At 46.5% G+C, this 27,801-nt stretch overlaps 2 protein-coding genes across 2 annotated transcripts; one reads left to right on the top strand and one right to left on the bottom strand.

The window, feature by feature from the left end:
• Nucleotides 1-64: 64 nt before the first annotated feature.
• On the bottom strand, nucleotides 65-18,527 carry nisch (nischarin). The gene is made up of 22 exons (XM_083668479.1): nucleotides 18,367-18,527; nucleotides 17,646-17,729; nucleotides 17,283-17,465; nucleotides 16,692-16,740; nucleotides 15,653-15,816; nucleotides 15,300-15,395; nucleotides 14,793-14,888; nucleotides 13,977-14,129; nucleotides 13,643-13,711; nucleotides 13,363-13,548; nucleotides 12,918-13,046; nucleotides 11,757-11,870; nucleotides 10,287-10,527; nucleotides 9,154-9,272; nucleotides 8,963-9,039; nucleotides 6,949-8,484; nucleotides 6,471-6,663; nucleotides 5,044-5,194; nucleotides 4,316-4,441; nucleotides 3,697-3,855; nucleotides 2,278-2,453; nucleotides 65-1,986 (listed from the first exon to the last, which is right to left on the bottom strand). The coding sequence occupies exons 1-22, from the start codon at nucleotides 18,445-18,447 to the stop codon at nucleotides 1,468-1,470; spliced, it is 4,701 nt and encodes a 1,566-aa protein (XP_083524605.1). The 5' UTR covers nucleotides 18,448-18,527; the 3' UTR covers nucleotides 65-1,467.
• Nucleotides 18,528-19,606: 1,079 nt separating this feature from the next.
• On the top strand, nucleotides 19,607-21,015 carry LOC310803925 (uncharacterized protein). Its single transcript, XM_083668895.1, has one exon. The coding sequence runs from the start codon at nucleotides 20,035-20,037 to the stop codon at nucleotides 20,710-20,712; it is 678 nt and encodes a 225-aa protein (XP_083525021.1). The 5' UTR covers nucleotides 19,607-20,034; the 3' UTR covers nucleotides 20,713-21,015.
• Nucleotides 21,016-27,801: the final 6,786 nt, after the last annotated feature.

Here is a 27,801-nt window from a genome sequence, read left to right as displayed (position 1 = left end):
TGCCCTGCTCTTTACACCACATTCCCCTTTCCTCCAAAACACCACACGGGTTCAGACACACACCTCTGCTCCAACACATTTATTCATGTATTTTTTTTTTTGATAATATATAAAAACAGAAGCAGCGAAGACAATTCTGTGCAAGGAGGGTACAATGGCAATCCCTTTAGGGTGGTTACAGACGTCAGACAAAACGATGGCGGTGTTTCGCAACGGAGTGATTTCCTCAAGCCGTCTGTCTGAGGAACAGGATCGAATAATGCTGACTGCCACCCTGGGGCAACGCAGAGGACAGCGAACTTCTGCTGAGCAAGACCTTTTCCTTTTTTCTTTTTTCTTGACAGAATAACTGTTTAAAGTGCATGTTCAATTCTTGTGATAAAACATGAATATGCTTTGTGATGAGACATTGATTAACCTGAACAGAATGAGTTCATATACATCATGCTATACAACTGAATGGTGTTTCTTTTTGTCTTTACTCAGAAACGAAACTGCATATATGAGGTACATCAAGGGTGCAGTGAAATCACTCGTTAAAAATGACCAGCATAAAACAATACTTTAGAAATTCAGACTTAAAACAAAACAACAAATTACTGATCAATAAAAAAATACGTTTGGAATTGGAACCCCCGACCATCCTTTTGTCAAAAACAATAATATACGTACTTCATTCGAAATACAATAATATAATACTGTAATATTGTTTAATAGAAAAGCAATAACATTGCGCACACACACACATGCACGCACACGCACGCACACGCACACACGCGCACACACACACACACACACACACACACACACACACACACACACACACACACACACACACACACACACAGCAGCAGCAGTGTGTTCGGTAGATTGGGGGGAAAGCAGTGGAGACCCATGTGTCAATACTCTAGAAATGAATCCTTCCTTCCTCCCTTCATGATTGGTCAAAGCAAGCGTTCACAGCACAACGCTTCTCAACGACCAAGCCATGTCAGAGCAGATCAGATCAGATCAGAGATGAGGGAGGGAGGGAGGGAGGATGTGTTTTAAGAGTACACAACAAGGCTAGGTCTATGGAAGAAGCCGAAGGTAAACAAATAAATATCACTCATGTGGACTCTCTGTACAAACTTCCCAGGATGCATTGCGTAGAAATGATACAACATATAAAAGAGTCTGTGTCTGTCTGTGAGGAGAGGAGAGGAGAGACATCTTTGGGAGATTATTTCCCTGTGTTATGATAAGTAGGTTTAGATTTAGTGAAGAGTTTATTTCCCTCATGGGCAGACGGGGCCGTGGTTGTTGTACAGTTGACAGTTGGCTACTTTACAACACCTGTCCTTTAAAAAAAAATGTGCTTTAGGGTCAGTCAGCCAATCAGCCAGTAAGCCAGTCAAGTCTGTTAGCCAATCAGCCAGTCATTTGGTCAGCCTGCCAGCCAGTCCAGTTGATCAGCCAGTGAGCCAATCAGCCGGTCAGTTCAACAGGGAGTTCTCTACTACAGAGTACCTCCCACTGCCTGGCCAGGAGACAGATCAGTCTCTCCCTGCTGTCGGCTCCGGGGACGTAGATACACCACTGGACCTCGCTCTCCGCCCCGCTTCCCCCGGACCCCCGCGCCCCCCGCCCACCCCCACCCGCCTCCAGCTCCTCCCCGAAGTGGTCCATGGTGAGGTGGCAGAGGAGGTCCGGCCCGGGTACGTCGTCGAACACCAGGGTCAGGGCCTGAGGGTAGGTCTGGTACCCCATCAGGACCCGGTCCAGGTCCCGGATCCGCCGTGCGTCCGTCAGCTGGTACTTGTCCCTGGGCGGGGGCTCCTTGGCGAAGTCGGGCAATGGGTAGCTGATGTAGTCCTCGTCCAGCAGGAAGACGTCGGTGCTTGTGAGGATGAGGGTCTTGGGCTGGAGGACAGGCTGGGGGTGGGGGGCTGGGGAGGAGGTGGCCGGGCCTGGGCTCAGACTGCTGCTGGTGCTGCTGCTCTGGACCTGGGAACAGAACGATGGAAGATCAGTGCTTCACATGGGCAGTATCGCCTTCCCATAGGGAACATCACTAAAGAAACATACACACACAATCTTATACACACGTCCTAGGCCTAGGTGTCATTCATGCATCCATCCATTGAATCCATTCCATTTATTCATCTATCCATTCAACCATTCATTCATCCATCCATCCAGGTGTGTACACATACTAATCCTAGACCTAGGTGTCATTCATCCATCCATCCATTAATCCCTCCCTCCCTCCCTCCCTCCCTCCCTCCCTCCCTGTACCTGGAAGACCAGCATGTAGAGGAGGATGTTGAATGAGGAGCGAGAGGCGGAGGCCCCTCCCCCCCCAGGTCCCTTCCTCTCGGCTACGATGAAGGTCAGGTCTCCAATCTCTTCCTCGCTGGGGTAGACAAACTTCACCTTGCTGGAGTGGACCAGCTCATAGTTCTGCATCTTACCTGGGGAGGAGGGGGGGGGAGGAGGGGGGCACCATGAGGACACTGGGGAGGAGGGGGGGGCACCATGAGGACACTGGGGGGGGGGGGGGGGCACCATGAGGACACTGGGGGGGGGGGGGGGGCACCATGAGGACACTGGGTCTGAGATAGTCAGGGGAGGAGGGGGGGGCACCATGAGGACACTGGGGGGGGGGGGGGGGGCACCATGAGGACACTGGGGGGGGGGGGGGGGCACCATGAGGACACTGGGTCTGAGATAGTCAGGGGAGGAGGGGGGGGCACCATGAGGACACTGGGTCTGAGATAGTCAGGGGAGGAGGGGGGGGCACCATGAGGACACTGGGTCTGAGATAGTCAGGGGAGGAGGGGGGGGCACCATGAGGACACTGGGTCTGAGATAGTCAGGGGAGGAGGGGGGGGCACCATGAGGACACTGGGTCTGAGATAGTCAGGGGAGGAGGGGGGGGCACCATGAGGACACTGGGTCTGAGATAGTCAGGGGAGGAGGGGGGGGCACCATGAGGACACTGGGTCTGAGATAGTCAGGGGAGGAGGGGGGGGGCACCATGAGGACACTGGGTCTGAGATAGTCAGGGGAGGAGGGGGGGGCACCATGAGGACACTGGGTCTGAGATAGTCAGGGGAGGAGGGGGGGGCACCATGAGGACACTGGGTCTGAGATAGTCAGGGGAGGAGGGGGGGGCACCATGAGGACACTGGGTCTGAGATAGTCAGGGGAGGAGGGGGGGGCACCATGAGGACACTGGGTCTGAGATAGTCAGGGGAGGAGGGGGGGGCACCATGAGGACACTGGGTCTGAGATAGTCAGGGGAGGAGGGGGGGGCACCATGAGGACACTGGGTCTGAGATAGTCAGGGGAGGCTGGTGGAGGTAGATGGCTGACCCTGTCGGTGGGGGGGGGGGGGGGGGGGGTGAAGATGGCTGACCCTGTGGGTGGGGGAGGAAGGGGGGTGAAGATGGCTGACCCTGTGCTCAGAGCTCTTTTCTCCCTGGGGGGGCGGGGGGGAGGGTTTGAAGATGGCTGACCCTGTGCCCGGAGCTCTTTTCTCCCTGGGGGGTGTGCGCATGTGCAGAAAATACCACATTCCAAACCGTGATTGATTGACTGATTGATTGATGATTGATTGACTGATTGATTGATGATTGATTGATTGATTGATGATTGCCAAATAAAACATTGTTGTTGTTGTTGTTGTTGTTGTTGTTGTTGTTGTTGTTGTACCTGTGTCGTTGCCAAACTGTGTGTAGAAGTCTTGCTCGGAGGGCTCGGGCGAGGGCAGCTTCTCCAGCAGGGACAGCACGGTCATCAGCTGCTGCAGGAAGCGGTGGGTGCCGTAACTGTCTCTGGTCAGGCAGCACAGGATGTGGTCCGCTGACGGGCCTACAGGCAGAAGCCACAGACGTGAGGAGAAGGTTGATTTCTTGGTAACAGACAGATTTCAAAAGGTTCATTAGAACTGGAAAGCCCTATTGTATGCATTCTGATTCTGTGGTTTACTGTACACAGCAAATCTGGGCATGGGAGAAAAAAACATTTGGCCATGAAAAACAGGAACTTTGAGAATCGTGTCTGCTCTCAGTCTGAATCTGGCATGGGTTATGGGTAATGCATGGATTGGAATGAGGAATGGTATTGACACCATGCATTACAATGAGCCCGTCCTCCGAATTTCTACCTCCACCAGCCTCCCCTGCTAACATTTCTCCTGGTCAGACGGCTCTCTTTAACAGAACGCTGTAGTTCTGCTCACCTACGACCCGGAAGTACTGGTTGAACAGACTGTAGTTCTGCTCACCTACGACCCGGAAGTACTGATCGGAGAGGCTGTAGTTCTGCTCACCTACGACCCGGAAGTACTGGTCAAACAGGCCCACGTTTACGCTGTGGAGGTCATTCAGCTTCAGGGTGAAGCAGTAGGACATGACGAGGTCTGACTCTCTGAGCTCAGAGAGGCTCCAGTCCCACACTGGAGAACAGAGACACAACACACAGGTTTAACACACAGGTTTAACACACAGCAGAGTCTGGAGTATCTGCCCGTAGACCTCCGTTCAATAAATTGCAGATGGGAGCTTTTTTATAACCTTTAGTAACCTTTTTTATAACCTTTAATAACCTTTTTTATAACCTTTAGTTTGGCAGGGAGTCCCGTTGAGACCAAGGTTTCTTTTACCAGGGAGCCCTGCATACACACAGCTTCCAACCGTACGTCAAACTAAATTACATTATAGAACACAATCTGGAAAAACAATAACATTTTTCAACAGAGGTCCTCGATCAAAATGTTGATTTGCCCGGATGACATTTCCAGGATAACTCAATAATATGATTCCTCTTGTGCAGCAATTAGCATACGTCTGAATTGAAATACAGTTAGCATCGTTTCTATGGCATACTGTTGACGTTGTTTTGTCAAGAACATGAATTCTCAAAACATTGTCCACACATTCATTACTCCTGCACAAGACGCACCGTGTTTTTGTGTCATGGGGAAAACCTTCTATCTGCAATTCTTTGAATTGGGAGGCCTTCATTGAACCAATCAGAGCAGCAGTGTGTGTCTCTTACGTGATTGGTCAGTGAGAGAGGATGCAGCGTCGTCCAGGAGGAAGTAGAGGGCTTTAGTGGAGAGCATGATACAGGAAGTGAGCTCAACATCAGGTGACTTGTAGAACTGGACAGATGACCACAGGACGTGCTTCAGCTCCTCGTTCTCCACCTGTGGAGGAGGGAACACTTCAACTCTGACCCTATTTTCAACTCCTCGTTCCCCACCTGTGGAGGAGGGAACACTTTAACTCTGACCCTATTTTCAAATCACCCTTCCCCCAATGGGAGAAAGGGCTGAGGTCTTTTACGACATTTCAATGTGTGATGATGTGGTTGTGTTGGTTGGTTGGGTCTCCTTGCAAACAGCTCCTAACTTCAATACTGTGGTTTAAAAGTGACATAAAAGCAGAGGTCGAGGAATAGTCCTGTTGTTTGGTTCTCATCATGAGCTGTGAGGAGCCATGTTTGATCTCTCTCCCCCTCCCCCTCTCTCTCCCCCCCCCCCCCCCTCTCTCTCTCTCCCCCCCCCCCCCCTCTCTCTCTCTCCCCCCCCTCTCTCTCTCTCTCAATGTAAAATGTTTCTATGTGATGTATTAAAGCCTATTTGACCACTCTTACACTAAATCAGCACAAACTCAACTATTCAACTATATATTAACAATATTAAATTAGATTATTGCTATTAATATATAGCCAAATGTCTTAGCCAAACCTTCACATGGAAACTGATGATATATGGTCTGCACCCCAGAACACACCGTTACCAGCTCAAGGTTTCACATAGAAACTGATGATATATGGTCTGCACCCCAGAACACACCGTTACCAGCTCAAGGTTTCACATAGACATGGGCAGCAAACGACCAGTCCAAACATCATATGCACAGGATACAGGATGTACATCGTAAGCTTCCTCTCAACAGTGGCCATTAGAGCTTGTTAAAACATGACAAATTACATTAACTCACCAACTGACAAATAAGTCCGGAACACTCACCGCCTAGGTTTGTCAGTTGGTGAGTTAATGTAATTTGTCATGTTTTAACAAGCTCTAATGGCCACTGTGTGTGTGCCAAGTGTTTTATGTGGTGTTTTATGTGGTGTTTACCTAGCAACAATACTGTAATTAGCTACAAAATTAAGCATCATAATTTATGCATTTTTGGTGAATAAAGTCACCCTTGGCACTGACTGTGTGTGGGTGTGTGCATGCTGGTGTATGTGTGTGTGTGTGTGTGTGTGTATACGTGTGTGCGTGCATGTTTGCACTTGTGTGTGTGTGTGTATGCTTGTGTGTGTGTGTGTGTGTGCGTGTGCGTTTTTGTGTCTTTGCGTGTGTGTGTGTGTGTGTGTGCGTGCGTGTCTTTGCGTGTGTATGTGTGTCTTTGTGTGTGTGTGTGTGTGTGTGTGTGTGTGTGTGTGTGTGTTAAGGCTCAGTGGCCCACCTCTGCGATGTTGCTGTGGAAGAAGTGGAGCAGCTCAGGTCCCTTCAGGCCAGAGAGGAGCTGCAGCGCCGGGGACAGGGACAGGGACAGGTGGGAGGGGCACTGGTTCTCCTCACACAGCCTCTCAATCAGAGGGCCACTGGGGTACACCATCGACAGGGTCAGCTGAGGCCTTGGGACACCCTGGGGGACACTGACACACAGACAGGTACACAGACAGACAGACAGGTACACAGACAGACAGACAGACAGATACAGAGAGAGAGAGAGACATACAGACAGAGAGACAGATACACAGACAGACAGACAAACAGGTACAGACAGACAGACAGAATATAAGCAAAATGTCATGATCGACAACTGTTATGAGAATGAAATCTGGTTTGAAACTTAATTCTTGATAAGTTGTAATCTATTCTTGTGAACATTCACTCAGTGGAAAAAAAACCCCATTATCTTTCATTTCTATATTTCCTACCTGTTCATATGTGGCCTCTGAGTGGTTTTGCTGGGGGGAGAGTGTATATTGTTGGAGGTGGAGGTGGTGGTGGAGGAGGTGGTGGTGGTGGTGGTGGTGTGGGGGTGCATGGTCCTCTGACAGGGTCTGTCCTGCAGGAAGGCCACTGTCTTGATGTCCCTCAGGCTGGAGCGCAGCTGGGAGAGCTGACGCTGGAACAGCAGCTTGTCCCGGGGCAGAGGGAAGACGGCCAACACACGCTCCTGCCCTGCCAGGAGCTCCAGGACGTGGCCGTCTCTGAAGGGGTGTCCGGGCAGGGAGCGGCCGGCCGAGCAGCCCTGGAGGGGCTTCAGTCTGGGGTGGAGGAGCACGGAGAACAGGGGGATACGGGTCAGCCTGGTGGAGGAGGAGGCGGCGGAGGAGGAGGAGGAGGAGGAGGAAGAGGAGCGGGGGGTCCGAGGGGGGTCGTCTGGTCTGGCTAACGCTGTGAAGTCCACCTTCAGCACGCAGAGGGAGCGCTGGGTGAGGAAGAGGATGCAGGGGGTCGAGGAGGAAGAGGCCGGGTCCGTCTGTGCCGGGACCAGGTGGGACACGATGTCAGAGAGCACCGAGCTCTGCGGGTGCGGGGGGGCTGTCGATTGGCTGGGGCGAGGGGCGGCGGCGGGGGCGGGGGCTGACGTCACAGGGCTCAATAGATGAGCTGCATATCCTCCCTGGACGCAGTCGTTCTCCTCAAACTCCCAAGAGTTCATCAGCTGACGCAGGAACTGCTGAGGTGTCGCCAGACCCGCTCCAGGTCCGAGTCCCGGTCCCGGGCGGCTCGACGACACCGACTGAAGCAGGGCGGGTTGACAGATGCGCGCGTGCGTCTCTTTAAGACTCTGGGCGTCGGAGAAGAAGTACCAACGCACGGCGCTGGACCGGAGCCTCAGGGAGAGGCAGGTGTCTGGGACGTCCAGCAGGGCGGCCTGGATGTCCGCGTACGCCACCAGACAGTCCGCCTCCAGGCTGTCTGCCAGGTCCTGCGGGCCGCCCGGCTGGGCTTCCGCAGGGGCCAGGAACACGCCCAGGAGACGGTCCGTCAGAACCACGCACACCGCCCGCTGCTCCACACTCTGACCGACCCGGACACAGTGGCACCACATCACCTTGGTAACGTGGACCACCTCAGTGTCGGCGTCGTCACGGACCGCCTGGCTGTGATCGGCCGAGGAGGCAGAGCAGCCCGAACCTTCCTCTCCTTCCCCGTCATCCACAGCCCTCTCTCCCTCATCCAGACCCATCTCAAAGTAGCCGTCTCCAGAACCAGGGCTGGGGCTGGGGCTAGGGCTGGGGCTGGGGCTTCCCAGGTCCGTCCCCTCCACCCTGGGCAGCTCTCTCTGCTTCCCCACCCCACTCCTCCGGCACCTCTCCCCCAGGGCTTGAGTGATGCGCAGGGAGAGCTGGGTAATGAAGTCCAGGTCTGAGGTGGTGTAGGCCTGGAGGTGGGAGGGGAGGACAGGAGTGATGATGTCACCGCTGGTCCACGGCTCTCTGTCCTCACCACAGCAGCAGCAGCTGAGAGGAGGACACACACACACACACACACACACACACACACACACACACACACACACACACACACACACACACACACACACACACACACACACACACACACACACACACACACACAGAGGTGTGTTTAATACAGGCCATAGAAACAATAACACAGGTAAAACTGTAAAAATAGCAAAGCCAAGTTGAGTCAAACGGTAAGACAGTTATAAAAAAAACAGGACTGAAACCACCACGTGTCTGTGAGGGATCCCGCCGATCACAGACCCGAGGTTACTGAGCTGACGAGAGACAATGGAAGGTGACTAGCACTCCCTACAGGCCAGTCTGTAAACATCATCACCCTCCATTTTGATTTTTGTCACACTCGACAGCGAACGAGACCGGTAGGAGGATTCTACATCCAGGAATGTCTCTAGTCTGTATTTACATGACTTTCAATGACGTGACACCATCAGCTGCCTGCGTCATCACTGACCTGTCATTCCCAAGCGCCAGCTGTTGGTTACTGGGGACATCACATAACAGACACGTATCAGGCTGCTGGCTCTGCACCTGAGAGGCAGCAACAGCACACAAGTCCAGGTTCAATTAGAGACATGTGGGGAAAACATCTTCAAAATGATCTTTTGAAAAATGATCTTTCAATAGAGGAAGAGTGAGACTCACCTGCAGTTTTTCCTCACAAGACAAAGGGTTTATAACATTATAGCATCGCTGGTTAAGTGCAGAATCCACAGGAGTCAATATTTTGGGGGTAACAATGGCTTCCGCTTTACATTTTATTTCTGAAACAGAAAAAAAGGGATGGAAATGATGATCTGAAATGTGTACGAAGTCATAACATGTTCCAGCAGTTACAGTAGATTAGATGGAGCAATGGAGCTGAAGGGGGTTCGAGGCTCAACACAACGGCACATCACAGCGTTAATGGTACGATACAAATGCAACGGTAGTCACAGTGTTAAGAGACTACACAACAGGGGAGGCTGGTGGAGGTAGAAATCGGAGGACTGCTCATTGTAATGCATGGAATGGAATGAGGAATGGTATCAAACACATCCATTCCAACAATGAGCCTGTTCTGTGATTTCAGCCTCCACATGCCTCCCCTACAAGTATACAATCACAATGAGAGTAAACAAGTAAAATTTACTCCAAGTATACAGGACTATACTCCTGTGTGACCTGAACTTCACAAACTCAAATGTTACTTTTGTGACAATACACACATAACAAAACAAAACATGTGTGAACTGTTTGGTAGAGAAGCTGTCTCTCTTCATGCACAAGTAATTTAACAGGCAATTCAACGTGAAAATGAAGGACAGTTACAACATGGCAATGAAGGTAACGTAACCCAATGTTGCAGGAAGTGTTCCTAACCCAGAGCGTAGAGGACTCTCTGGCCCAGTAACCTGTAGTGCAGCTTTGCATCCTCTAGAGGGCCATGCTACAAAGGACACATCTTATAAGTTCTTGGTGAACATCAGAGTCATCTGTTCTTTAATCAAAAAGGTTCGAGGTTAAGGTTAGGTGTGAAGGTTAGAGTTAAGGATTAAATCACCTTTTTGGGGTTTAAATAAAGCAAGAATTCCGTGCTTTCCGGCATGGCCAAATAGTGAAGACCCAAAAAAGCTTTGGAAAAGGGTTACTTTGCCTTCTCAGAGAGCCCAGGGAGTGAGAGTGTGCAGAAGCAACAGAGGAGGTGAGTGACAGAGACAGAGACAGAGACAGAGACAGAGACAGTGAGAGTGACAGAGAGCAGGCCCAACCCACCAGCCTGATACATACTTGATTACCTTGGCTGGAGTTGGCTGGGGCTGGGGCTGAGGTTGAGGTTGAAGTTGAGGTTGAGGCTGAAGTTGAGGTTGAGGCTGAGGCTGGGGCTGTGTGGCGGGAGGAGGAGGAGGAGGAGGAGGAGAGGGAGGGAGAGGAGGAGGGCACGGCAGCGACAGAAGAGGAGGAGGAGGAAGAAGACGATGACGAAGGCAGCTGGGACCCACCAGAAGACAGTCTGGAGGAGGAGGACTCCTCACTGGTCTGACAAAGAGATCATGAGGCTTCACTTTAAAAGCACAATACAACCAACAACACCCCTGTGGACATGGCTACAACCAACGCCCCCCATAGAACAGCTGAGCTGAAGAAATACTTCAGAATGTCGGTGACTGGTTCTGAATATTGAGAATTTGAGAAAGGAACACCAAGGGAAAACAAGTGAACACCCACAACAGAAAGAGAACCAATCAATCAATCCCATTACAACAACACGCCCATCTGTGGAGGTAAACCCTCTGTCACCTGTAGCAGCTTGCCGTGAGGAATCTGCACATTCTAGTCTCAGAGGCACCATTTGATTTCACAACATTTTCTCAAACAATAATAAAAGTGGCCACTAGGGGGACTGATCAGCCAGTGCTAGTGGATGTAGAGACAACTCCCAACTCTGGGTGATATAACACTGTCATTAAACATTAACACTGTCGACAACACAATACTGAGCTTAATGATTCTCTGATTCACTGATTCTGGAGCCAGGGTTTGGCTCACAAGCCAGGGTGGATATTAGCTTGTTTTACAGAGGAGCGCCAAGAGGGAAAACTAAACTGTATTTCGAAATCACAGGAGTCGACACCCAATGATATCACTGTGCTGAGGGGAAGCATCTCCAGCGCCTGTGGACCAGGGGAGGCCGGGGGGAGGTAGAAATCGGAGGACGGGCTCATTGTAATGCAGGGAACGGAACGAGGAATGGTATCAGAATTCCTTATTCCATTCCATGCGTGACAATGAGCCCGTCCTCCGATTTCTACCTCCCCCCGGCCTCCCCTGCTGTAGACAGATGCAGTGTGTGGCCAGAGAGCAGGAGGAAAAACACTGGCTGTATTACTGCAGCGCAGACTAACGCCTTATGTTTTATGGTTGTGCATGAAGATGAGCAAAGTGCTGCACCCAGAAGACCCAGTAGCGATTTATAATCATAATTAAACTGATCAGCAGAGTGTGTAGGTGTATCGATTTCAACAAGCTCTCATCTCAAGCATTAGAAGTCTGCAGTCTGTTGAGCCAATAACCAGGGTCTGAATCAATCAAATGAGGTTGAGGGTCATTTGATTGTGGTTACTTTATGAGTGACAGCTACAGTATACCGCTCAGTGTTTTCATATCCTGCGATGATACTTTCATACATCAACACATTGACATTGCTCTGTAACACAATGCTGTCGTACGGGTCTTAATATCTGAGCGTGTCGTTTAAAGCACCTCACCTTCTTTTCACTGTTTGCCATTCTGTCTTTAGCTTCTTTGGCTTTCTGGATGGCTTTCAGCACTTCTACTGTGTCCAGCTCCTTCTCTGTGGGAGCTGTGCAGTCCAGGCAGACCTGGTACGCAATGGGAAACAAGATTATCAATCACTGATAATCAACATTATCAATCACTGATCAACTGGCATTTTGTTTGATCCCACAAATACTTTAGTTCAGTTGGACTTTAGCTTAACTGTTGGTAAGCACCTATTTTACCGCCCGGTGTTGGCTGAGTTAAAGCCGAGGGTGAATAAAGTCGACCCAAATGGTAAACATTCTAGAGTGCCAACGGTGACTTCATTCACCAAAATGCATAAGTGGTGATGCTTCATTTCACAGCCAATCAAAGTATTGTTGCTAGGGTAAACACCACATAGAACACTCCGCACTCTCGGTGGTGAATGTTCCGGAATTCTTTGGTAGTTAGGGTGTTAAGCAGGTACTTACTGAGAAAGCACTGGGTTGTAAACTGCTAATTGCATACGAGTTACGCGTACTGTTTCTTTAAGATTCACTACGTAGTATTTGGTTCCAGAACGTTGCCATCTGTGCTGAACTCACTGAGGTAAGTACCGGTAAGTACCAGAAAGTACCTCTTGTAACCACAAAGTTACCACACCATTTCTTAGTGAATACTGTAGGTCGACAAGCCGAAACAGGAAAACGGCTGTTTCAGTAGTACTTACTTCTCATAATTCAACCACATTGGTACTTGGTACAGCACCAAATGGTGACTAATGGATATATATGAGGAATCCCAGAGAAACAAACAGCTAAAATCACCCAGAGCATTCAATGTCATTTCTACATAAATACAGTACCTGGTAATTCCCAGACTTAGGCTTTCTCCCAAAGCCCACACTAGCATACCACTTAGAAAGCACTACAAATACTTTGCTTCACTCTTCTGTATGTGGTAGTGTTGAGGCTGGTGGAAATTACAGGACAGGCTCATTGTAATGCATGAAATGGAATGGGGAATGGTTTCAAAAACATGTGTTTGCTCTGATACCGTTCCTCATTCCATCCCATGCGTTACAATGAGCCCGTTCTCCGATTTCTACCTCCACCAGCCTCCCCTGGAACACAGACATACAGTATCTATCCCTGTGTGTGTCCTACCTCAGAGGCCCTGTCCCAGAACTGGGCCAGAACCTTGGTTCTGTAGTCAGGGATGATGCACATGGGGTTGTTGGTTAGGTTGAGCTTCTCCAGACATGGGAGGGTCCCGATGTTTCTGATTTCCTCAAGCTGAGAGAAGAGGGGGGAAATATATCAGTTTTAAACAAAGTTAGAGAGACAAATGATGTGCTGTTTCATTTGTTTCAAACGGATCAATCGCAAAACGTGTCCTTCATTTCCGATGCTTTGACGGAAATTTGACGGCTTTCTGAATCGCATTAATGGGTTACAAGGTGTTACATCCAGTACAAACAAAGAAGTGTTACTAATTCAGATCACGTTATTCATGCTGTCATTCTCATATGTTATGGCCTTTGCTCTGTACAGCTAGAATATCCATAAACACATTTCACCTTCTGGCACTCGACAACCAAGCAAGCCTTACCTGTGCTAGTTTATTGCTGCTGAGGTCCAGGTTAACCAGGGAGTAGAGTTTTGTGAGGCCAGAGAGATGGTGGAGCTGGTTTCCTGCCAGATTCAAGGTCTTGATGTTCCCCAGCTTGGTGTGAACTCCCTCTAACACGGTGAGCTTGTTGTAGGACAGGTCCAGGTGAACCAGGTTGTACAGGTGCTGAAACAACATCACATCAATCACTCATTTTCTTATTCATCCTGTTTGTTTACCCAGGTGAGTCCCATTGAGGTATGGATAGATTGGTTAATACCTGAAGGTTTTCCACAAGGGAAAGGTTGTTGTAACTGAGGTCTAAGAATTCAACTTTTGGTATCAATTTCTGAGGAAGAAAAAACAAACTGTGTTAGTGATGTTAACTTAAAACAATCCTTTGAGAAGCAGTTCAGAAATATAAGTTCCTATGCATACATTACAACTATCATATAATATATAGCTACAATATAGTTTTATCCTATGTCACACTTTTTCAATTGCAGTGAATTATTGACAAATATTATGGGCTATAAACCCTGAGGGCCAAAGCAGAGGCTAGCTACAGTACTAGCTAGATTTAGCGCTAAGCTGACACTGTCTGCATCTCTCACCACAGAGTCGTCAATGCTGGCTATGTGATTGTGACTCATGTCCAGAGTGGTCAGCGTCTTCCAGGTAGGTATGATAGCCGTCACTGGGCAGTCTATGGCCACGCCCTCTGCTTCCCACTGAGGAAACTCTGAAGCTTCCGGAACCAGAATGTCCTGAAAAACACAAAGTAGAAGGAAGCTCTGATCAGTCTGGTTGGTTTATCCCCCCATCTCAGGTTCCCTAGATAGATACATGGGTGCTTCCTGAGGGGAAATTAAGGCGTTACAGCAGCTCACATCACAAACAACAACAAAATAACGTGACAATAGAATAATAGAATAAAAAAAATAAAAATAAATAAATAGACATCTGAACATTATATAGAGTAAGAACAGTCCAGTATGATTTAACATCCCCCAGCCTGACTCTGATCACAGCGGTCTAGCCAGCCGGAGGAGGAGTTGGACAGTCTCTGATCACAGCGGTCCAGCCAGCCGGAGGAGGAGTTCAGTCTCTGCGGCAGGCAGAAAAGAGCTCCTATAGCGCTGGCTAGCGCAAACAATGATGGCTCTAGCCTCAGGGGGATTAGGGGATCTGCATTCCTCAAGTGTAGTGTGTGTGTGTGTGTGTGTGTGTGTGTGTGTGTGTGTGAGTGAGTGAGTGAGTGAGTGAGTGTGTGAGTGAATCTGGGGGGTTGAAGACACATTTCTGTGGTAACAGAGAGACAAATTAAGTTATATATATATATATAGAGAGATATATATATAGATATATATATATAGATATACACAATATATATTGTCATATATTGTAAATTGTAATGCAACCAACCGTACCAGCATCGAGGTAGCAGAGTAGTGGATGCTCATAGTGGCCAGAGTGGTTTTCAAAGATGGCAGTCCGATGATCTGCTTCGAATTGCACTCACTTATCTGTGGAAAAGATCATTTAAAAGGTTTAAATTTAAAAGACCCACTTCAGTCAACATCAAACATTTTACGTTGACAATCTATGTTTACAAGAGTCAAAATCCTTAAAAAAACTGAACAATGTGCCTTGATAACGTGCTTCCAGGTGAATTCTCGGCCCGGCCCCTTAAGCAGGTAACAGGTAACACCACCTCATCTCCTCGTAAATCTACCTATCATCACTCTTGTAAGCAAAAGGGAAAGAATGTTGATGAGGAACTGAGTTGTGTCTGGACACCAGCCACCAGGAACCTCAACTTTACGAGAAGTTGTCATCGTCGTTGTCTTCTTATTCTTTATTTCCTTAAACCACAATCACCACACCGATTGCAAAGACCCGTGTTGTTACTATGACAACAGCTGGAGTCTTCCTACCTCGATCTGTAGGAGGGATTTGAAGACTGAGAGGTCAAAGGTTAGCCAGTGCTCCTGGATGTTACTGCTTCCCACCTCTCCCTTCGTCCCTGTGATCTGAGAGTACAGAGACCAGAGGTTTCATATCGCTTCCTTTTCAACAGAGTCACATTTATCAGAGATTAGCTCAACAGAGAGAGAGAGAGAGAGAGAGAGAGAGAGAGATAGAGAGAGAGAGAGAGAGAGATAGAGAGATAGAGCGAGAGAGAGAGAGAGAGCACGAGAGGGAGAAACAAAGTAAGAAAAAAAGAGAGATGCAGTCACAACAGCAGCCATTTCACTTGGCCCCCAATCAAGAGGAAGGGTGGTCTCACCTTGAGGTACTTGAGTCGACAGGTGAAGTCCAGGATGTGTCCCAGGTCCGCCTTGGCATCTCCGTTGGAGCAGGTGGGCTTGGCCTGCTTCAGCTGCTGGGTGATAGCATACAGCTGCAGCGGTCGGAGCAGAAACACCTCCCCAGCCACCAGCAGCTGCTCTCCTGAGGACCAACGTTAACATACTTACATTTACATTTATGACATTTAGCAGACGCCTTTATCCAAAGCGACTTACAACACATACATTTGTTTAAGTAAGTGAATCATCTGTCCATCAGTCATCATAAGATAAAGTAATCAATGCTCAGACCAGGGGCCATTGGCAGTCACAATGCTAGAAGAAGGAATGTTTTTATTTATTTATTAAATGTTTTATTTATTTATTTATTTATTTTATTAACAGGAGAGAAACTTGTACAGGGGGGGTAGTGGGGGTGAAGCGGTCTTTAGGAGGGACCGTTAAGATATAAGATATAGGTTGCCTGAAGAGATGGGTCTTCAATCATATCATCATCATCATCATCATCTTTATCACCTCAGTCATCATCGTCATCAAGTTAAAGGTTAAATCACTATTTTACTCAAACATCTTTTTGTTGGTATATTTCGCGTCAGCCCACCATTGACAAGGTCCTGAAATATCATCATTAGCCTCATAGATATCTTAATAGCAAGCTCTGTTTCACCTCCCAGGGAGGTCTCACAGAAAACACATGCTATGAGACTATTCTTGGAAGTCATCACTATGAGACTATTCTAGGAAGTCATCACTATGAGACTATTCTAGGAAGTCAATCTGAGCCTGAAACTAGAATATCCATCAGGTTTGCATGGACTTATATGTTGAGACCATATCAATGGTGGGAAATATACCAAGATTTTTTTTTTCCCGTAAAATTCCGCTTTAACAAATATGTTCAACAATTAAATTAAGTAATTATATAGTAAATACCAGTGGTAATAGGACCATAGAATAAAATAAAATTTAAAACATTGATTCTGTTTTGAAAATTAATCAGCAAACAGACAAACAAACCTTTGTGAAATAGTTCCTCTGCGAGGGCCGCAGTGATTCCATTAATCTCCTAAAGACATGAAGAGAAAAAAGAGGAGGGGGGGGGTCAAAATGTTCTAGAATCAGAATTGCCTGGAGATTCCATTATCAACATGAGAGCCGGGGAGAGAGAGAGAGGGTTCCTCTGTTAATCTCATTTATTCTGGTCACATGCCCGACCATGTTTTTATGGTTTGAGAGAACTTCAGAGGCCAGCGGCGGTGGGTCCCCCTCTATTGTTTGGGTTCTCATGTGTTGTCATGTGACGTGTCATATAAAATGTCTTGTTCAGTTAAAGTGGGACAGTGGCACAATCAATAACCTAATCATTACCAGTCGCTACTGTAACTGTGGCAACGGTTTAGTGACTGAGTGTTTTATAGATAACTGTGACAAGACTAGCCGTGTTAATATTCAACCTCAAGGGCACTGCAAGGAAGAGCATGTCAGAACATCTGATAAACTTTACACGTGAAGGGGAGGCCAAAGGGCACTGACAAGATAGAAACACCCACCAAAAACAACATCCAGGGGGTTCATATAAACAAATGCCCAATTAAATACACAACTTACATATTGGTGGAAATGAAGAAAGCAGGACAGGACTTTAGGGGCAGCTATTGGAAATCTCACAAGCAATGTTTGCAAGTAGACTTCAAGCTCCTTCTGTCTCTTCTCTACCAGGCTTTTGGAGTTCTTGCCAATCATCTTCTTAGGTGGGAGTAGATGTTTGTCAACCTTCTTCTCAGCTGTCAACTAGGGAGAAGACGTGTAAACAATGGTTATAATAAGAAGATTTCAAAATACATCAATGACTAACGCATAAACGTCATTAGGGAGTGTGCAACAACTGAATGATTCAATGTCCGTATGTGCCTCATGTGATTGCAACGTTAAATGCAATACTGAATATTTCAACTGAATTGTGTCACTCACTTTCTCATGCAAATCATGGAAGTCGCTGTAGCGATGCTTTATGGTCCATTTGTGGTCCCCATCAACAATCTCAATGATGTACACCTGGAAAAGTACGGGACACATACAGTATATACAGTATGAGACAAAGAGTCAACATTTAACTGTGAAGCGGATTTAACATGGAATGTGATCATTTTGTGACACGACGTCGCATTGAGATGGAGACCGACGGCTGTCTGACGAGAGCCGCTGCAGGACGAGGGGTTCCCGGGGTAGCAGAGGGTGTGAGGTGGAGGTTACAGCTTCATAAAGCCTCGGAATTACAGTTAGGGCGAACTAATGCACCGTGACAACACCACAGCTAGTATGAATATCTTGCCACAATGTCAAACACCATGTTATTATGCCTCCCAGTCACAGACAACTTCACTAAAAACGTTAGCTAGCTATTTCACTGCAATAATGCACATTATAAGCTAGCTGGTTAGCTGGGAACATATTATTAGTTAAGTAAAAAGCCAGCTAACCGCATGCTCGCTAGTTTCGATCAGTGAGGAAGGTTTCGATGTATGAACGTTAGCTAGATTCAGGAAATAGCAGAACTGTCATGTTGCATAATTAAAGTTGCACTGCTTAGCTGCTGACACTACCATCTCTCTGACAGCTAGCTTGGTGAGCTAGCTTGATAACTGCATCTCGCTAGCTAGCTAGCTTAGCTTCTTGAATGTACAGAACGTACAGTGTAATTTTCCACAAGTTCCGATCCAACGATGAACACCTTTCTCTCGACGACCTCTTCTGGAAAAGCGGCGGAATCCATGTTGAGGTCACGCTATGGAAATACAATCTGTCATGTAATAAATGTGTTAATTTCGATTTGACGTCTTCAGGGATGCACAGCGCTAGCTAGCGCTCCCCTCTCTCCATCTTTGTTGTGACTGCTTGCAGACCGATTCAAAGTCCAAAACTTTATTCAAAGCTTTCCTTTTGATCTTAGGACAGGCCACTATACAATCCTACGAGTTATCAAATGTGATCAATCAGGTGGTAATTTTATCATTGATTTGTGTAACAGGGCGATCAGTGGTGATTACAGCCACAAAACGTGCCAGCAGTCCGCCTTTGATTGACAGCGCAGCACTGCATGGGCAACTGTCATTGTCATCAAATATCCTGTTGATTCAGGAGCGGAGGGAGACATGTGTTTTTAGAGGGCCATGGACAGCGGCAGATCATAAGATCTTTGCAATGGACAACGGGTGGTGTGGAAGCCCCATAAATAACATTTAAGCAGCCTATTTTGGTCGTTTTTTAACACTGATCTGTCATACCAAGGTGTTAAACTCCTTACAGTACCTAATCAAATCAGCACTTCAACTTAGTATTGTAAACTCCAGTACATTTCATAAAGAGATTACCTCTGTTTAATCCGACTGACACACCTGACGATTCCCATGGAAATATAGTGATTCTATTATACAGATTCTAGAGTACTATATTTTATTTATTTAATTCTAACATGCTCTATTCAATCGAAAATATTATTGCAAACAACTTTATCATCGACATTATCTGCGCCCATGATAGTACCATATCTGAAACTGTAACAATGTGTTTTCTTTCTACATTTTAATAACTTGAAACATTTTCTCACCAAAGTTTTTCTACAAACAATGTATCCATGCAAGCAATGAGATTAACCAACACTGCAAAAAAGAGCCGGAAGCTCCCACTACAGAAGGGGGCAACTGATATCTTATTCCAGCAAGGACAGAGAGACGTTTGATTTTTATAACACATTCATTCGTTTTAACTAATTATTTCTCTAGTATTAGTGGCTTCTGAAAATCTATTTCTAAGACGTTTTTCAAGTGTCGAGCTGAAACCTGAAATATTGCCCAGTGGAACACCCCCACAGGTTGGAACGTTCCGCCTGTATATAAAAGGAGCGCAGCGCCGTTCGAGTGTGAGTAAGCGTCAGCAGTCACATCCGAGAGGCCCGACACACAACAAAAGAAATAGAGTCATAATTAGCTACCAAATAGAATAGGCCTACGCAAAAAAAATACACTAGCATTCTCTTAAGATATTTGTTATAGTCGTATTTATCAAGTTTCTGGGCAAAAAAAATTAACAGCAGAAAAGGGGTGTGACAGATTAGCTCTGTATACGCGAGCAGTCAAACTGCTAGTGGAGGGGCACCACCAGGCTATGTACAACCCAAAGCCAGTGGTCAAGAAAAAAACGGAAAAGATTGTAAAAAGGTAGACTATCTGGGGTGTTCGTGTGGTGATCCACGATATACGAAACCCCATATCTCAGAGATATCATTCTTTGTTACCTCGCCGCTGACAGCAGCTGAGAAGATAATGTGAAGAGCAGAGAAGGCACGTAAGCAGGCTGACCAATGCTTTTCGAGGAGGAACTCTGTGGTAAGGGCATGGTGTGTCCATGGCAGGTGTACAGTAACAAACCTGCCTGCAGAGACCACCAGAAGGCTGGCCCAAGGAGAGGGGACAGCAGCAGACACAGATGGTACAAGTGTGGAAGGAGGCAAGGGTATCGGGGCAAAGGAGGACGGGCGAGTGGGCACAATCCCGAGTTCTACCGAAAGAATCGACCAAGACCTCGTCCGCTGTCGGGTATGATGTCACTGCGACCTGTCAACATCAAAGGAAGAGGGGCACCAGGTATGAGAGCTCCGAGAAACACCAACCAGTTTTTAATGCACGAGAAGTACCAGATGATGCATATGCGCTCAGACTCCATTGGCACAGACAGTGGGTCTGACTGCGAAATGGACTTTACGGACATGGACTCCTATCTGGGTGTGCTGGAGAACGCAAGGGGCGCACTGCTTGACAGTCCAGATCCACCTTCTCTGCTACCCACGGCCCGGTTCTTCCCCCGACAACTGGCAAAGCGCCAGCGACTCCCCTTCTTCACTTTAGACGAGCTTTACCAAGAGGAGACGAGCATGCAGTACTTCCCATCCGAAGACGACGTGATGCAGAGTGAAGATTTCATGCATAAAGACTTTGTTCAATTTTGTGACACATTCAGTGGGACCGAACACACAGTTTAATAAGGGACCTGATTCTTGTCAACCTGCCATAACACTTAAATCAATGTTCATGTTTACAACAATGCATTTCTAGAACGAACGCATACCTCAAAGTCAACAGGTATTGGTAACGTGACGACATTTGATTGTTTACTGTTACTGTTCGGAGAAGAGAAAAACTGTATTGTGTTGCATTAGAAAGGGTTTGGTAGGAGTGAGACCAGCCAGCCAATCACATTCGAGCTCGTTGAATTATTCTACACCATTGCTTGATAGTGTCATATTGTAACGCGTCGAAAAATAAATAACTGGTTGTTAACTTGTGATCAATCTCTGTGTCATTCGATCATCTCTGGATTATTTGTTTACGCCGCTGTTGATATGAAACAATAAGGAAACGTTTTGGTTTCCAGTGAAATGTGACTTTTTCTGAAATGTTTCTCCTTGTGGGTTAGGGTTAGTATGTCAGTATGTCTTAGGGTATTTTTAGGTTTGGCGCAGTTAGAATTACACGGTTTGATTTTGGTGAGGAAAATAACATGAGAAAACGATATCTAATTATACCATAAAAGGCAGTTATGGCAACAATTAGTAATCGGTTTACTATAAGAGAAACCATTAAACATAATTAATATGTCTTTAGATAAATCATCATTATACACATCAATAAAAATACCATAAACAATAGTATAAGCTTTTTTTGCAATGCTGGCCCCATAGAATTAGCTATCTCTATGTTTGGACTTCTACGTTCAGCGTGTTTGTCTTCTCCGGAGTGATGTCACAACTGAGAATAGGGCTATTTTAACACTCCAGAGGTTTCAAAGCAAAATATACTGTATGCCTACTTGTGATCATGCATATGATTCGTCATAGATGGAAAGCATAAATAAATCATGAATCAGAGAAGCGAAGATAGCCAACTGACATACTTTCTTGTCATGACATTTACACAGTACAGTAGATAGTTACTCTTTGTCGCGTTGAATTGTACAGTTTGGAGTCGGGGATGCAGAACTGATTAAATATAAATGCACAAGCCCTATATAAACGTTTAGTCATCTATTTTTAGAGGACACACACTGCTTTACAATAGGAGTCCTACCAATGGAGGCGACTCCCTAGAAGGCCTGTACTGGCACTCAGTGGGTCTCAGTAAACATGCAGCTGAAAGGATCATTGTGCTGGACTGGACTGGGGTATTAAGTGAGAGAGGAAGGGGGAGGGGAGGGGAGGGAAGGAGGAAGGGAGTGAGGGAAGGAGGGAAGGAGCTATAAACCAGCCCTCTGGTCTGGGGGGGGATGTTTTTGTTTTGAATGCTCCGATAAATGTCTTTGGTCTGAAAGCTAATAAACAACATAGTTTTAGATTGATCCTCAGTGTTCAGAGACTCCCTTCGTTCCAGGGCAGTCTGTCGTCTCCTACAGGAGTCTGTCGTCTCCGCCACCTTGGCTTTGGTAGCAGATCCTTCCAGGTTTCTACAGGATGTTTTTGTTAAGAGACACGAGGGATTGTATTCAGCCAGCTGAAAGAGTGTGGTCAGAATCACGGTGCCACTCAACCCCACAGCAACGTCGTGTTATTTGAGCAGGCCTATGAGCAAACACACACACACACACACACACACACACACACACACACACACACACACACACACACACACACACACACACACACACAGTGGCAGGGCGGTGTGTTCACTGTGGCTTGCTTCATGACTGGCCTGCACACAGATCCAACATGTAGGCCTACCCTGACTGTGATATATCAGGTTGTTATTAAAGGGTATGTCAAGGTATCAGGTTAACCTGACATGGTCTTTATATGGTTGTATCAGGTTGTTATTGAAGAGCATGTTCGCTTGCAACATATTACTGTACCTTGAGACAACGCTTATAAAGGATTGATAGAGAGGTTATGATTGAAGTAGTGTAATTATTGTCTTTGTGCCTGGTCAATAGAGAGATTAGTATGACTGCACTATGTAAGCTTTATAAATGCACTTATAAAGGATTAGGGTTAGGGCTCGCTTTATAAACTGTTTATTTAGGGAAGTTTAATGTGAATTGTTACCATGTTGAGGCTATCTTTGTCTATTTCCTGAATCTTTGACTATTGAAAGTACCACAAGGAAATTTGTTAATTCTTTCACATTTGAGTCCGACTTCAAAAATATAATTTTTGGAAGACTATTTGATAGTTTTACTGGCAAGATGTGTCTGTAAAGCCTAAATGTAAACATACACAAATTAAAAAATAATTTACCCAGATGTTACTGATGTTCATACTTCACATTGCAATGCATAGGCATTTGATTTAGAGAGCATAGCAAATGTCTCATTTGGTAGGCTAAATTCCCAGTGATCCAAAACAGGTTTCTTGGCACACAAAAAACTGCTGACTTGCCAATTCAGTATCAGACTAATTTCAGGGATAGTCCTCCAACTAATAACGTTTCAAATAACAAAGAAATATTATGTTCAGAAATATGATTGATAAATTCACTGGAATATCGTATTTTCTAAAGAACAGAGTATGTTATTGAACAATTAAGTCATTGATTGCCCCATCTGAATAGCATTCAATCAATCAATCATTCAAACTTTAGGATAAATCAAACTACATTTTATATATAGATTTATATAACATTGCATACAAAGAAGCATTGCGCTTGCATAAGGTACAACACAATAATATAAACAGGAGTCATGATAAAACGATTAATAATAAAAACTAAACAGAAATGTGCAGTATATACTTCAGTACGGTCAAAGGCCCTGTCTAGGTCCCAACGACATAACGCCACATAAACAGCTAGTGGTCAGATGATCTAATCAGGCAGTTCTACACAGACGATAGCCTGCCATAGCTATCATTACTTGAAGGAACGGGAAATGTACAGTAGGTATACGTCCAGACATGTTCAGCTGCACTGCGTGGTTCTGTCGTGTCAGGAACATTCTACACCAATCGAAACGTTGTGCGATTGAATGAAATCGCCACGGGATCGTAGCAGAGTTGCAGACTTTTTTATTCGATACGTCCTTCTGTCCTGCACCTGGTGAATTGGGTATATTTAATTATTATATTATTATATATAATTGGGCATATTTTCCTCGTATTTCTGTCATTCAAGGTCTACCCAGAAATGTACCGTCTATAAGATAACAGAATTAGTTGGAGTGACCCGTTGGGAATCTGGGCCTGCCCACATTAGCTAGAAGCAGGATTATACGTAGACAATGACTGCGGCGTAAAGGGAGAGCTCCATAATCCCAAAGAAGTTGCCCTGCTCGCTCTCTCTCCCACAGTAATCTGCCTCCCATAGCCTCACACACACACACACACACACACACACACACACACAGAGAGACACACACGCACGCACACACACACACACACACACACAGAGAGACACGCACGCACACACACACACACACGCACGCACACACACACACAGACACACGCACACACACACATACACACGCATGCACACACACACACACACTGACACACACACACACACACACCCATGTATGCAGTGTTTAGTCCCAAACACCCACACACACACCCTTTATTAGTCAGCCAGAGCCCTCCTCCACACACCTAATCACTCACTAAGACAGAAGACATGGGCCAGTCCTTCTTTATGTCCACCCTCATGTTTACATAATAACACCAATAAGCTGATAGTACTTCTGATATTTGACTCTCCATTTAAACTGCCTCTGGGCTGCAGGGCACATAGTATTGCAGCAACCAGTATGGGGGGGGGGCAGGGGCAGGTTTTGAGAGTAGTGTGTGGAGAAGGGGAGGGAGGGTGTGTGTTAACTGGGAAGGCCTGCAAGTTAGTGTGTGTGGGTGTGGGTGTGGGTGTGGGTGTGGGTGTGTGTGTGGAAAAGTACAGCGATTGGCAGGAGACGTTTTTGAAAAAAAAGAAAAAAAAAAGTTGAAAGGTTGGAGAGAAGGAGAGGTGCAGAACTGCTTAGGAACCATCGTCGGGGTACAGGTCCATAACTTACGGTGTGAAATAAGTGGGGTGGATGCAGGGGAGGCTGGTGGAGGTAGAAATCGGAAGACGGGCTCATTGGAATGGAATGAGGAATGGTATCAAACACATTCCTCATTCCATTCCATGCGTTACCATGGCGCTAGTCATACGAGTATAATTTTATCGCTATTCTATACTGTTCACAAGTCATACCATACAACACTATGTGCAGTTGCTTAATAAACACAGACTATTTACAGTTCCTCTCTGAGTCTGACCTACAATGCTCATGTGTGCACACGCTGTGTAGAGGTCTTTCTGTGTCTGTGTGTCAGGGGGAGGAGGGGGGAGGAGGAGGGGGAGGGGAGTTGTTATTCTGGTAGCATCAGGCCAGCCCTCTGCTCTGCTCTGTCACATGTTTCATATGTGCACTGTCATTGGTAACAGGTAACTAGAGAGAGAGAGAGAGAGAGAGAGGGAGGGAGAAAGAGAGGGAGGGAGAGAAAGAGAGAGGGAGAGAAAGAGAGAGGCTGCATCTCAATAGTCTAAAGTAACATCCTTTCCCCCCTCTTTCTACTCAAGGACACCCCAAAGGGTTTATAGAGAAACCTTGTCTAACGTAGAAAAACAGAAAGTCTATGCCAGTCTCAGGTCGGAGGAGAGGAAGGGAAGGAGACAAAGAGAGGAAGCCATGTTAGACTGCTGAGATGCAGCCAGGCGGATCGCTGGCCAACAGAAGACAGAATTCTCAAGTTCCTGGAGAATCTTTCATGCGAGTGCAGATTTCCATTCTGTCCTCCTGCCCCTCCCCCCTCTCCACTATGCATTCCACTGGCTTGTTTGATTAACTGCTGGTTTATAACATTTATGTTTTTCACTTTCTCACATCGTAGGTGTGGCAGGAAGGCTAGAAGAATGTAAAGGAACAGTTAAGTTTAAAGGTAGAGGAAACAAAAGCAAAGGTTTTACGTAACACACTAAAGCTTGTCATAAAAAAAAGGCAGTAAATTAAAAGGAAACGATGGAAATTGTAATCCTCTTATCTAATACTTTCCAAATACACAGATGACAGTTGGGGTTTGGGTGGTGTTCAACACTCCTCCCCCTGACATTCAAACAACTGTAGACAAAAACAACTATGATCATAAGCGTTAAAAGTAAACATCAACCTAACAACTAGTTAGCAAGTACTGACAAGTCACCAAAAGTGGAAATAGACAACGGTAATTTGCAGTGTCTCACAGACAGCTTCATAACGTAAATGATAGGGAAATAACTTTGTGGTCACAATGAATGACGGATAGACCGTCCTGTAAAAACAAACACGCACAGGTCCTTCACATGAAACTAGCGGCAGCTGTACAACACTTGACAGCACGCACGGCTCTCTGACAGGCGGGCGGCACAGCTGTCACCGCAACAGTGTGCCCGCATGTGCCCCGTTCGCTCGTCTGCCTGTCTTTTTCAGAAGCACATCGTGCAAAATGGCAGTGGAGTTCTTTGTGGAGTGTTATGTCATGAATATGAGCTTCTGTCTCCGCCTCCTGCTCCCCTTGCAGCCCCCTGACTGGCCAACAGGCGGCGGTGATGTCACAGAGGGGGCGGGGCGGGTGGGGGGGAGGGGGGGGGGGGGGGTGTGAAATAGGAAACCACAGCGTCCTGTTTGTGCGAGAGCTAGGGCCATGAAAGGGAAAGGCCAGGGCCTGGGGTTGCCAGGTTGAGGGGAGATCTGTGATGGGATAGCAAGTGTGGATGACAGTGGAGGCGTTGTAATGCATTGAATGGTATCAAACACAACAGTCCTCTGATTTCTACCTCCACCAGCCTCCCCTGGTACTACTATGTGATGAGAGTTAGGATGTTGCACAAGAGAAGTACTGTACTATGTGGTTTAAGAGTGTATGGTGTCGTGTATTTTTAAGTTCTTTAACAAAAATGTATTTTGTTTGATACCATTCCTTGTTCCGTTCCATGCATTACAATGAGCCCGTCCTCCGATTTCTACCTCCACAAGCCTCCCCTGGTGGATGACCATAACAGCTGGGGGTTCAAGATCTGCCTTGCAATATGTAGTTATAACTCGCTCCTCAGTGAAACAAGCTTTTCATTCTTTGTACCAAACCTAATTCGGGGCCTGTTGATAGAGGGGGATACTGCAGGAGGCATCTGGCAACCCTGCTAAAGCCAGGAACAGTGTGTCCGACCCCCGCTGCTATGGACGCCCCCCCCCCCCCCCCCCCCCACCGTTGCCTCTCAACTATCTAAAAGCTTAGCTGTGCTCCATAGTAACTTTGATCACTAAAACGTTTGTTTCGTTTATTTTTCTCAAAAGAAACCCTGTACAAAGAATGGAAAGCCTACAGAGGGACATTCAATACTTTAATGTACAATGAATGTTTGTGTTTCACTAGGAAACTAATTACTGCGTATTACATTGGTATCAAACTATCCATATCCACTATTACAACCATATCCCCCACTGTTACAAAACATCTATCATAATATAACATCTAACCAGAAGAAAAATGGAAGGGAAATGTTTGTATTTCACTCAGTTTTCCAGTTGGCATTTATCAGATATTTCTGAATATGTCAGTCCATTACCTTCAGCTAACTACCAAAGACCATGTACATTACCTTCAGCTAACTACCAAAGACCATGTCCATTACCTTCAGCTAACTACCAAAGACCATGTCCATTACCTTCAGCTAACTACCAAAGACCATGTCCATCACCTGCAGCTAACCAAAGAGCATGGCCATTACCTGCAGCTAACCAAAGAGCATGGCCATTACCTGCAGCTAACCAAAGAGCATGGCCATTACCTGCAGCTAACCAAAGAGAACATGTTCAGCCAGGTATCTTTACAGGTAGATAACTGGTCATGTAGGTTATGTGGTGGAAAGAACCACAGTAGACTGATAAGAACCTGGCTCAGGTGTCAGCAAACAGTACAGGTACAGGTGTGATACAGACATTCAAACAGCCACAAAGCAGCTCTACCAGGGGAGGCTGGTGAAGGTAGAAATCGGAGGACGAAACACTCATTGTTTCGTTGTCATTGAAATGTGTGGAACAGAATGAGGGACGGCATCAACCCCACGTGTGGAAATATGTG

Source organism: Argentina silus, assembly GCF_951799395.1.
Source record: "Argentina silus genome assembly, chromosome: 4".
NCBI lineage: Eukaryota > Metazoa > Chordata > Actinopteri > Argentiniformes > Argentinidae > Argentina > Argentina silus.
This window is presented reverse-complemented; position numbering and strand designations above follow the sequence as displayed.

Coding starts and splice junctions, on each gene's coding strand:
- LOC310803925 (XM_083668895.1), top strand. CDS start 20,035: ATGCTTTTCGAGGAGGAACTCTGTGGTAAGGGCATGGTGTGTCCATGG.
- nisch (XM_083668479.1), bottom strand. CDS start 18,447: ATGGATTCCGCCGCTTTTCCAGAAGAGGTCGTCGAGAGAAAGGTGTTC. Junction 17,730..18,366: donor AACTTGTGGAAAATTACACT/GTACGTTCTGTA, acceptor GTACTTTTCCAG/GTGTACATCATTGAGATTGT. Junction 13,047..13,362: donor GCAGCAATAAACTAGCACAG/GTAAGGCTTGCT, acceptor CTCTTCTCTCAG/CTTGAGGAAATCAGAAACAT.